At 54.8% G+C, this 12968-nt stretch overlaps 1 protein-coding gene across 1 annotated transcript in view; it reads right to left on the bottom strand.

Annotated features, from left to right (window-relative positions):
- Positions 1-264: 264 nt before the first annotated feature.
- LOC311341801 (protein CASP-like) overlaps positions 265-12968 on the bottom strand; it is a 32024-nt gene continuing 19320 nt past the window's right edge. The window contains exons 3-6 of the mRNA XM_084466612.1: positions 11677-11724; positions 5296-5374; positions 2295-2432; positions 265-591 (exon numbers count right to left, since the gene is read on the bottom strand). Coding sequence (XP_084322738.1) covers positions 383-591; positions 2295-2432; positions 5296-5374; positions 11677-11724 — 474 coding nt within the window. The 3' untranslated portion in view covers positions 265-382. The remainder of the gene's footprint in view (positions 592-2294; positions 2433-5295; positions 5375-11676; positions 11725-12968) is intronic.

Genomic DNA, 12968 nt, shown 5'->3' on the forward strand with positions numbered 1-12968 from the left:
TCTACAATAATATGCCTTTACTAAAAGCCGGTTGGCCGCCCGCTTCACGTCAAGAGACAGAGTCAGAAATAACAGTGCTTAAATAGAAATCCTGCGTTGATGGCGATGAAGGTGCACCTCCAAAGCCCATTCACAATGACATCACAAACACGAGGACCACTTGTGCTCCGTAACACACCGCGGCGTCACTGAACATCTGACCTGGCGCCCACGTTCTGCTTTAGTTCAAATCAAATCTAACTTTATTTGTATAGCGCTGTTTGTGCAAAATTTCAATACAAGCTGCCTAACAATACGATTCAAATGAACCAAAATAGATAAATAATATGATATAATAATAAATAAAATGGATTAGGAGAATGCTGAACTAAATCAGCATGATTTAAGAGTGAGCGGGAGAGAGGGGGACAAACAGAAAGCAGACATACACACAGAAAGCAGACGCACACAGACACACACACACACACCTCTCCTTCTCTGCATAGTCATGGTGGAGCTGCTGCTGCTTCTCCTGGGCCAGGTTCTCCGCCTGGTTCTTCATGGACTGCTCATACTCCCGGATCTTCTCCTTCAACGACTTGATGGTCACCTCTGGAGGAAGACAGGCGGACCAGACACCGGGAGTGAGACACCGGGAGTGAGACGACACAACAAAGTGATACGGGACGTGAAACAAGTGATCAGTGGTTAACGATCAGACCGCAGTGTTTCACCCTCCCAGGGCTCCTCGGCTCCTCCTCGGCTCCTCCATGCAGACCAACCCTGTGCTATATAGTGTTTCCATAGTATAAATATAATCCTCCGATCGATTCCCAGTCGGTACACTGTACGCGTTAGTTGTGCGCTTGTGTTGAAACCCGTAACCCGCTGACGGCTCAGCTCCGTACGGGGGAGCCTGAAATAAATCTCACACATTACCGGCCTAATAAATAGGCCTGCGCGCGTCGGGGAGGAAGATATAAGTGAGTGAGACAAAGATAAAGAGAACTGCTGCTGCTGCTCGCCGCCTTTGACTGAGAGCTCTTAGCACCGTGTGTGTGTGTGTGTGTGTGTGTGTGTGTGTGTGTGTGTGTGTGTGTGTGTGTGTGATTTAAACTCTAGTCTCACGGCCCTGACACATAATCAATAGAGGAGAGTCCCCTCAGAGCCCTCTTACCTCTTAACTGCCTAACTGAACTTTAAACATTTAGGTTGCGGGGATCAATGGCCCCTGTATTGCGCCTGTACACGTGCGTCTCTGTGCACGTGTGTGTGTGTGTGTGTGTGTGTGTGTTCCGGGAGCGGGAGTTCCACTGTGTTTTGGGGTTAAAATATCCCCCCCCCCCCTCCACTGAGGCAGGAAGGAAGAATAAAAGATGGGGGAACCGAAAAATCAATGGCAGAATAGAACTCTGCCGGTATCGAGCCGTTCCAATTAAATTGCGTGGCGGGGCGGGGGTGTGTGTGGGGGGTGGGGGGGGTAGTGCTGGTGGGGGATTCCAAAACATTGCCCCTGCTCTCTCCCCCCCACCCCCCCCCCGGCCTCCCTCCTGCTCTGATATGAGCTGCTGGTATCGCTCCCCACTCTCTCCTCTCCCATCATTCCTGGCAGTTCACTTCATCCCTCCTAACAGCGAGTCCTGCCCTGTCGTTTCCCATTCGTCACACCACGGCTCCCGGTGAGGATCTCTCACTCTGCCTTCCCCCCCGTTCTGGGGACCTGGAGCTAGAGGAGCGTGTGACGTCTCTTTCGGCGTGATTAACAAAAGGTGCTTCTGGAACGATACCCCGGCAGCCGTCTCCTCGGGGGAAGGGGGGGGGGAGGTAAAGGAGCTCTCGTCACCGTGACAACAAACTCATCCACTGGGTATTAGCACCTGGAGCACCCCCCCCTCCCCCCGGGCCGAGCGCCCGCCCTGTGTGCCGTGGAGCCATCGCGACTCAAGGTACGCACGCGCACAAATAAAAACACACGCGCTCGCACAAAAACACACAAATAAACACGGACCGGAACTTGCTCGCCTGGAGAGAAGTGCCCTCATAAATGCAAATACAAACACATGCAAACCCACACGCACGGATTAAAACACACGCACGCACGCAGGTATGTGTAGGTGTGTGTGTGCTTGCCTGTGTAGGTGTGTGCATGCCTGTGTGTAGGTGTAGGTGTGTGCGTGTGTGTGCGTTTGTGCGTGTGTCTGTGTGTGTGTTAGCTTACGTGTTTCTGCGTGCGTGCGTGCGTGCGTGCGTGCGTAGGTGTGTGTGTGTGTGTGTGTGTGTGTGTGTGTGTGTGTGTGTCTGCCAATGCGACTGACCTTGGTTCTTGACCTCGGCGAACTCCTTGTTGTAGTCCTCCAGCGTCTCTCGGAGCTTGGCGTTCTCCGTCTCGATGTCGTGCATCCTCTGGAGCTTCAGCTGCAGCTGCTGGGTGAGCTCCAGCACCGGGACGGGGTCTGGGGACGCACACGCACACACACAGAGACACACACACACACACACACACACACACACACACAGAGACACACACACACACACTTCCTGTTAAACCTGGCTCTCCACAGCGTCACAGACTCGGGTAAGGATGACCAAGACTCAACAGGCTCTGTGGGAATCATCCCCGCCAAAGTGCCGTTGAGCAATCCCTAGCAGAGGGAATAGAGGTGCAATTCAGCTTTCCTTTTATTATGGATGCACTGGAGTTATGGATTTGCCTTTGTGTATTTTTGTTGCTCATATCACTTTCATAATTCTCTATATAAACGTAATAATAATAATAAGAGTTTGTTGGGGATCATTTGCTACTCACAGTATCCTTTTAATAACAAAAGAGTTTATTGGTCCCAGCAAACTCTCTTTAGCAGAGGCCCACAGAGAATCCTCGGATTATTGGACTGGTGGTGACACAGTAGCACAAGTTATACCTTCACGCAGACAACTGCGTATACACACGCACAGACACACACACACACACACACACACACACACACACACACACACACACACACACACACACACACACACACACACACACACACACACACACACACACACACACACACACACACACACACTTCAAAAAGAGCAAGGCCAGCTGTGAGACTTTATTACAACAGAACCACACAATCAGCCCTGCCATGAAATGAGCATCGCGGCGCACAGAGTGGGAACTTGGCGCGCGGGAAGACAGAAGACACAATGAAAGAACAACAGAGACGCGACGCGCACAAACACAGATCACAGGGCCCCGATTAACACAAAATGGTCGACTTTGATACGCGGCCGCAACGCGACGAGGCGGGATAGCAGACGAGGCGGAGGGGGGGGGGGGGGGGGAGGGGCTGACGACGACAAAACCACGGAGGAATCAAAGGGGACAGAATACAGAGAGAGAGAGAGAGAGAGAGACTGGGGAACTTTCCACAGGTTCTCTCTTGACACACACACACACAGACACAGACACACACACACACACACACACACACACAGCTGGGCTGTCTGTCAGGGTGGTGGCGAGAGGCCTGTCAGTCAGACCAATCACAACTGATTGGTGCTCATGGGTGGCAGGCTGGTGACAGGCCGCCAAGAGACTCGGGCCACGCTCATCCGCATGCCAGCTAAGAGAGCAGTTTGTGTGTGTGTGTGTACCGATAAGAGAGACTGACAGCTTACAGCTGGGGGTGAGAGCACCCCCCCCCACCCCCCCTGTGTGTGTGTGCGTGTGTGTGTGTGTGTGTGCGTGTGTGTGTGTGTGCCATGTCTGACGCAGTAAGATATCTTAACTATGCTAATGGCAGATCAGCATGGCGCGATTGGGGAATTTCATGCTGATTTGATGTTGTCAAGGTGAAACGCTGAGCACACACACACACACACACACACACACAGACAGAGACACACACACACACACACACACACACACAGAGGCTTGTGTGCGTGTGTGTGTGTGTGTGTGGACTCTCCCACTCTGGCACGCACAATACAAGCAGCCTCCACTCGGACACCCTATCTGCCCGGCTGCCCTTGGAAATCAACTTTGTGTGGTTCTTATCGAGCCTCTGTCCTTCAGCGGGGCTCCTTCCCAGATCGAGCGCGGCCGCTAACAGCAGTGTGAGTGCTGGGCCCGCTCGAGCTCCACGCCGCAGCCAGACACATTTAATCTGAGGCCAGCACACTGACTAACCAGGCCCCGCGCTGATGGAAGACAGAACAAAACACACTGTTTCCTCTTTCCAGACTGCTGCATTAGTCACTCCTCTGGCCGCGTGCGTGTGTCTGTGTGTGTCTGAGTGTGTGTGTGTGTGTGTGTGTGTGTGTGTGTGTGTGTGTGTCTCTGTGTGTGCGGGTGTGCGTGTGTGTCTGATCATGTGTCTGTGGGTGTGTGTGTTTGAGCGTGCACATGCGCGTGTGTGTGTGTGTGTGTACGCGTGCGTGCGTGCGCGCGTGTGTGTGTGAGCGTACGTAAGCGTGCGCGCGCGCGTGTGTGTGTGTCTGAGCATGTGTGTGTGCGTGTGTGTGTGAGAGAGCGTGCGCAGTGGGCATTACATCATTGTCTCGCTGCGAGTTAAGAATAGCCCCGTCAGGCCTGGCGCTGACTTATTGGGAGCAGTACAATCCAAAGATATTACTGTAGGTCTATTCTCACGGGGCCGCCGCGACCTCCTTACGCTATACATGAACTCGGCTGCGCTCTGGTTTCTACGTACGCAGCCCTCCAGGGCCCGGCTCTGTTTAAAATAAACAGCCACCTCACCCGCGCCGATGTGACTGTGTTCTGTACATTGGTGCACGCCACCTCCTCCTCCCTCTTCACTCCCCCTCCCCCTCCTCCTCCCCCTCCTCCTCCCCCTCCTCCTCCTCCTCCTCCCCGGCAGCCAATCCCGGGCGAGTTTGTCATCCGTGTCCGAGACGCATCCTTCTGCTCGGGCCCTCTCGGGGTGGGGGCCTCGCGGGGACATATTAAGGCGTTACACACGCCTGGGTGCACGGTGAAGGAGAACCAGAGGGGGTGTCGCTGGTGTGCGCCGCCGTTTCTCTTCCCCCCCCTGCTGCCGGATCAGCCGTGTCCCCCCTCTCCTCTCCAGGCGTGTCCCCCCTCTCCCTCCAGGCGTGTCCCCCCTCTCCCTCCAGGCGTGTCCCCCCTCTCCCTCCAGGCGTGTCCCCCCTCTCCCTCCAGGCGTGTCCCCCCTCTCCCTCCAGGCGTGTCCCCCACTCCCGCCAGGGTTAGGGTCACACGCCTACAAATAGGGTCACACGCCTACAAATACACAAATACACACAGGCACGCACACACACACACACACAATACATTTATCTTACCTGGGACATCGATTAGTTTCTTGTAGACGGTCAAGAAGGCGGCTTCTGCTTCTTTACTTCTTTTACTCAACGCATCGATCTGAGCGGGGAGAGGAGGACAGGCAGCGTGAGATAAAGCGTCGCCCGTCTGAATGTCACATCCATACTCTGGGCCCCCCCCCACCCCCCTCAGAGGGAGAGAGAGAGAGGGGGGACAGGGAGAGAGGGATGGAGAGACAGAGACAGAGTGAGAAGGGAGAGAGAGAGAGAGAGACAGAGGCAGAGAAGGGAGAAAGAGACAGAGAGAGAGACAGAGAGACTGAGACAGAGAGAGAGACCGACAAGGAGAGAGAGACACAGAGAAAGGGACAAGGGAGAGAGAGGGAGAGAGAGAGTGACGAGAGAGAGACAGACATACAATGAGAGAGAGACAGATAGAGACAGGGAATGGGACAAGGGAGAACCAGTGAGTCAAGGAGAGAGAGACAGAGAGAGACACACTGAGCATTCCTGTCTTGCTGGCCCCCCGCCCGGCCCCCCCCTGCCCGGCCCCCCCACCCCCCCCCTGCCCGCCCCCCCCGCCCGCCCCGTGCTGCAGCAGTGGGGGACCTGTCATGGCGGTCGGTGTTTCCTCTGCCTTGAACCGTCTCAGCTGTTCAGCCGACGATGGATAAGGAACGCTGCCCGCACACGTCAGCGTGTTCACATCTGGTTGTGTGTCTAGCCGTGTGTGTGTATTAGTGCATGCGTGCGTGTGTAAATGTGTGTGTTTGTAAATGTGTGTATGTATGCGTGTGTGTATGTATGTATGTATGTATGTATGTATGTGCGTGCGCACGTGCGTGTGAGTATGTGTGCATGTGCGTGTATGAGTGTGTACGTGTGTGTGTGTGAATGTGTTTATACGAGTGTGTATGTGTGCGCGTACACGCGTGCGTGTGTGTGTGTGTGTATGTACGCGTGCGTGTGCGCGCGGGCGTGCCACAGTGTCCCTCGGAGCGCTGACATCATTAAACAGCTGGCCCGCTCCTCCCCGTCACAGCAGGCCTAGATTATTCCGCCGGCGCGCCGCGCGGATCCATTACCGGCGGCGGCCATTAGCAGAGCCAGCCGCGCATTCCAGGGCCGACGTTATTGAAATGGACGCGGGCATTAGAACGGATCTATAGGAGATTAATCTAGCACCCATCCATACTGTGAACACCCAACTTTTCATGAGGGTTGTCGATGCTCACACAGCGTCACCGCAAACAAAAAAAAAAACTGGAATAACCCCGGCTCTCTGACAGAACAGCGTAAGCCATCGACAAAGAGACTAAGCTAAGAACAATTGCAATAGGAGGGAGGGGGGGGGGGGGAAAAAAGGAAAGAGCCGGCTCGAAGCAGGCAGAAGCAGATGTTGCAGCGATGCTGCTGCTACTGAACTGGCCTGGATCCCCCGCCTTGTGTTTCTGTCCAGCACAGTAACCCAGAGAAAATTGGGGGGGGGAAAAAAAGAACACAAAACAAAAGCCTATAAAAGTCCAAATATAAAGTCTTCACATTCCTGGCCAAGCCAGTAGTGTAGTGGATGGGTGGTTTAAGGGTTGCTGCCACTGTAAACAGAGTGGGCTACATGTAATACTGCCTGGCCTCCTATGGGAACCTAATAAATCTCCTTCCATGGCTTTGATTCCCTGCTCGCGTTTTAGCCGCAAAACATCTGGCGCTGAGTAGGCTGGTGCCAGCACCCCTCGTTCGCTCGCCTCAAACCCGTCTGTCCGTGTCTCCCTCCCACATTATCTCACCCAGTTTTTTTCTCCCAACACAGTTGGTTTTGCTGTCTCTCTCTCTCTCCCCCCTCCCCCCCTCCCTCCCTCCCTCTCCAACCCTCCCTCCCTCCCTCCCTTCCGTCCCTCTCTCCAACCCTCCCTCCCTCCCTCCCTCCCTTCCGTCCCTCTCTCTCTCCAACCCTCCCTCCCTCACTCCCTCCCTCACTCCCTCCCTTCCCCCTCTCCAACCCTCCCTCCCTCCCGTCCCTCTCTCCAACCCTCCCTCCCTCCCTCCCTTCTGTCCCTCTCTCCAACCCTCCCTCCCCCCCCCCCCCCCCCCCCCTCATGATTTTCCACTTGCGTCGGGCGTACATGTGCTAACTTTGCATGTCCCTGGGATGCACAGGGCTTTGTTTGGCGGAACTCAAACAGAAGTGTACCGTAACACCCGGGCCGGCTCTGACCCCCGTGTCGCGCTCCTACCAGGACTTCCTGTGCTGAGGGACAGCGGGCCCCAACAGAGGGGCCACTAATGGGGGATTACAGATGCAGTCCGCTAATAGCTTTAACACAGCAACATTAGAATAAGAGTGAGTGAGTGTGTGTGTGTTCCTGTGTGTGTGTGTGTGTGTGCGCGCTTTTGCGTGCGTGCGTGTGTGTTCCTGTGTATGTGTGTGTGCGTGTGGTCCTGTGTGTGCGTGTGTTCCTGTGTGTGTGTGTGTGTGTGTGTGTGTGTGTGTGTGTTCCTGTGTGTGCGTGTGTTCCTGTGTGTGTGTGTGTGTGTGTTCCTGTGCGTGTGTGTGTGTGTGCGTGTGTGTATGCATGCATGCATGCATGCGTGTGAGAGACAGGGAGAGATGACACTAAAGGAGGCGGGACATAATGAAAGGGTTCAGAGTACGACCATTAATAACCGTAGAATAACACGGACAGCCATTCTTCGGACACAGGCATCTCCCACACAGACACACACACACGCACACACACTCCCACCTCCCACCTCCCACCACCACCCCCCCTCCCCCCCCCCCCCCAACGAGCGCACACACGCCTACACAAAGGCAGCGGGGGTGCGTTGGCGGTGGGGAGCAGTGCGACGGCAGAATGACTGGGCCAAGGTCAGTGGTACAGCCGGCTTTATATAGCGCAGCATGGGAGGCAGGAAATAGACGTTTAATGTAGGACACACCCTACAGTTAGAGGCAGCAGGTTAACTGAAGGACCAGAGCCATTAGACGACCACCCAGCCTCTCTCTCCACACACACACACAGACACACACACACCGCGCCTGCCCCCGGGCCGCTCTTTAAAGAACTGGCATTAAGGCTCCCCGCCCCGCTCTCCCCTTACATATACACACAGCTTAGTGACACCAGGCAACACACAAATTATACCTCGCCAGTATCAGTGGGCTGCTGCACAAGGGCTTGCCATTGCAAACACTACTACCCCCTACCAACGCTATACCAACACGCACGCACGCACTCGCAGAGACCCACACAGGCACAGACGCACACACACACACACACACACGTGCATGCAGAGACAAACACACACACACACACACACACACACACACACACACACACACACACACGCGCAGACACACTTGCACACAAGCGCACACTCGCAGACACACACACACACACACACACACACACACACACACACACACACACACACACACACACACACACACACACACACACACACACACACACACACACACACACACACACACACACACACACACACGTCAGCACCTAGTGCCACCATCCGTCAGCAGCGCCGGGCGCCCCTATCTAGGCGCGGTGTGTGAAGGGCACGGGGCTGACCTGTGCGTGTGTGCATGCATGTGTGTGGCCCCACCGGAGCCTGATAAGGGCAGGCTATGGGAAGCAGAGACTGAAGCCTGGGATAATGGAAAAGCTTATCTGATCGATGGACCAACAAGGACCACTAAACGAGAAACACACACACACACACACTCACACACGGGCGCACACACAAACACACACACTCGCACACACATGGTCGGGCACACACACACACACACACACACACACACACATACATGAACCCGCCACAACACCACCACCACCACCACAAACGCAGAAGGCATGCACACCCATTCACAATAACATAACCCGTTCACAAGAGTAACTTCTGAAAGGGTCCAGGTCTTGAGGGAGCCGTGTCCCGTTATTGGAGATTATAATAACTGGAGGACGTTTCCATCCCAATGTCACCGGTGTGCCCGGGGTCTCTCCAGATCTCAAGAGCCCTCGGCTACAACTCGGGAGTTTGTTAGCTTTTGTTTGCCTCGTCTGTCGTTCTTGGCCTCCGCGTTCGTCTCGACGTGAGAGTGGAGCCAGCCCACGAAACTAATTTTGGATGAGCTAGCCCGGGGCTTCATCTGGGCAGACTGTGGCTCACACTTCTATCTTGTCCTTGATCAAAGCATCCAAGGGGTAAGCAAACAAAACCAGGGCTTAAATAACATCTTGTCTGGCGAGTTCGTGCTGCGGCATGCACCCGCGCTGAATGGCGGCCTGATTGATCGGCCTGCCTGGGAACATAAGAGTGGCTGAGGGTCGCCGTCTCGGCACATCACAGGGGCGTCTCTCCGCGAGGCGTCTCTCCGCGCTCCGGGACCACCCGCGACGCACTGGGGCCGGCGCGGGGGTTGGGTGTGCACGTGCGTTGAGGTGCGTCAATGGGAGAGGGGTGGAGCAGAGAGAACGACGATAAAGTCAACAGCGCTTTGGTTATATTACGACTATTCCTGTTCCCCTAAGTAGAGGGCTGAGCGTCAGCAGAACCAGAGGAACCACCGCAACAGCTCATAGAGAACTGGTGGGTCTGGCTCTGTGTTGAACGGTAACGCTCGGTGGAGGAGAGGAACCACTGTAACGCGGTAGCCCGGTGTTAAACTGTTATGTTCACTATCTGTAGGAACCACTGTAACGCGGTAGCCCGGTGTTAAACTGTTATGTTCACTATCTGTAGGAACCACTGTAACAAAGTAGCCCAGTGTTAACCTGTTATGTTCACTATCCGTAGGAACCACTGTAACGCAGTAGCCCAGTGTTAAACTGTTATGTTCACTATCTGTAGGAACCACTGTAACGCAGTAGCCCAGTGTTAAACTGTTATGTTCACTATCCGTAGGAACCACTGTAACACAGTAGCCCAGTGTTAAACTGTTATATTCACTATCCGTAGGAACCACTGTAACACAGTAGCCCAGTGTTAAACTGTTATATTCACTATCCGTAGGAACCACTGTAACACAGTAGCCCAGTGTTAAACTGTTATATTCACTATCCGTAGGAACCACTGTAACACAGTAGCCCAGTGTTAAACTGTTATATTCACTATCCGTAGGAACCACTGTAACACAGTAGCCCAGTGTTAACCTGTTATGTTCACTATCCGTAGGAACCACTGTAACACAGTAGCCCAGTGTTAAACTGTAATATTCCATGGCTGTTGGCAAAGCAGCCCTGTCACTATCTGTCTAGTTGATTGCGTGTGCATATATCTGTGTGTGTGTGTGTATATCTGTGTGTGTGCGCGTACTGTGGAAGCGTTAGCTGGGTTGCACGTCCACCCACTCCTCCCCCCCCAGACGACGCCCCTGGTCGGCTCCCCCCCTGCCCTTTGACTCCCACATATGGGGGGGGGGGGGGGGGGGGGGAGTGGACGGGGGACGTATAGCTGCCAGACAGCGGGAGTCATGATCAAAATAGGCCCCAATGATGGAGCCCAGATATCAGGAGGGGGGGGCAGTGTGTAATGGGATTCACACACACACACACACACACACACACACACACACACACACACACACACACACACACACACACACACACACACACACACACACACACACACACACACACACACACACACACACACACACACACACACTAAAAATACCCCACATGACCAAGGTCATGCAGTGTAGAAACCCTGGACAAAATGTTGCCTGGGATCTAAATAAATACTGCTGTGTGTGTAGGGTTCACCCTACAAAAAATATAGGAATAACAAAGACTGCTCCACAGAGTCATGCAGCTCCGCCAAATTGGAAGAAATAGCATTTGGAGCGATGTGATTGGCTCCCGCCAGGGTTCTGAGGTGGCTTTCGCTCTCCTTCACAGGATGCAATTTAAACACACCCCCGGGCTACAGGACATGGTGAACAGGACACAACATGAACAGAGGAGGAGGGTAGAAGAGGGGAGTGAAGAGCAGGGATGGGAGGAAGAGGAGACAGAGAGAGAGAGGGAGATGGAGAGCAAGAGAGAGAGAGAGATGGAGAGAGAGAGAGAGAGAGAGAGAGAGCGAGAGAGAGAGAGCGAGCGAGAGAGAGAGATGAGAGTGGTGTGGGAGGGTGAGATTGGCACTAGAGTGGTGACAGGAGATAGAAAGCAGCAAAGAGAATAAGATGATTTAGGAGCACGGACGAAAACCGCCAAAAGAGTAGAGAAGTGGCGCGGTGCCAACGGTCACTGAATGTCAAGCAGCCCGTGGAGCTCCATTGTTTGAAGGCTTTGTTTGAGCACCAGAGTCTATCAGTGTGTCAATACAATACAATACTGCACACACTCTAAAACACACACACACACTCAATAACACACTCACCTCTCCCTGGAAGCTCTTGAGCAAGGGGGCAACCTGTTTCCTTAGATCCTGAAAGACACAAAAGGAGTGGACAGGTCAGGGAAGTGGACAGTGTCAACAACGGGATCTCCTCGACACTCCCGGCTTTTGCGCGCCCAAAACGGAGAGGGGGAGAAGCGCTCCGAGATCCGCCGTGCCGTGACCGAAGCGCAGAGAGGAGGAAAAACACACACGGCAACATTGTTTGCCATAAATTAAATTCTGGGATGAATAATGAGCGGTGCGTGCGGTGGCGGCGGCGGCGGCGTGGAGCAGGAGGGCGGAGGAGCAGGAGGGTGCAGCAGCGGGAGGAGCAGGCAGCTCTGTGCCCTCAGGTGCACAGGCAGCGACTGTGCAGCAGCACACATGAACAGGTGCAGAGCCACCTGGGCTATCCTGAGGCCTGCTTCGTGCACGAGAGAAGGAGCGCACGGAGGAGGAGGAGGGGGGAGGGGGGGGGGGGGGGGGGAGGGGGGAGGAGAGGTAGCGAGAGAATGAAAAATCAAGCTGGCGCGCTGGGCCTACACAAGACGCACTTTTAACAGGAAAAGCATTCGCTCCCCACCCCCACCCCCCACTCCCTCCCAAGTCCCATCGCATGACTTTCCAGTGCGAGTCAGCTCTTTGGAGTGGAGATAGCCGGCCCCGCGCGCGTGTATCAGGGGAACATGCAAATCACCATACTGTGCTAACTGAACCCCGGCTACACCGACTGAACTGGAGCATACTGTAAAAAGCACCGCAGAATAGGACATTCTGTACTGCCCCACTGGGGAGGCGAGTGGCCAGGCGCACGCGCACTCGCAAATTAACACACACACGCGCGCACGCACACGCGCACACACACACACACACACACACACACACACCTAATGAAGATGTGAAGTAGGGCAATGACAGATGTGAGGCCGTGCGCGCCCTTTGGAAACCTTCATTCGATGCCTTCTAGGCTAAATCCCAGCCGACTGTGGCCAACGCACGCAGCCTCAACCGACCAGGGCCTCCAGGGCCCCGGGCCTCCAGGGACCGGCCTAATCCCAGGCCGGTCTAGACGGGCCCCTTGTCTGTGGCTGAGGACAGGTCGCGACCCCGTTGACCCCTCTCCATTGTCCTCGCATCAGGGGTCCCGGTGGCCGTTTGTCTGGGCCAATTCAATATCCCCCCCGCCTGTTAGTGATAATGACCCCCGCCACCCCACCCCCCTCGCCCCTCGCCGCCGCTCCCAGGCCTTTCCCACACAGATGCACGATCAGCATGCAGGCGAGACCCCCCCC

The sequence above is a fragment of the Micromesistius poutassou genome (genome assembly GCF_964030765.1).
Source record: "Micromesistius poutassou genome assembly, chromosome: 4".
NCBI lineage: Eukaryota > Metazoa > Chordata > Actinopteri > Gadiformes > Gadidae > Micromesistius > Micromesistius poutassou.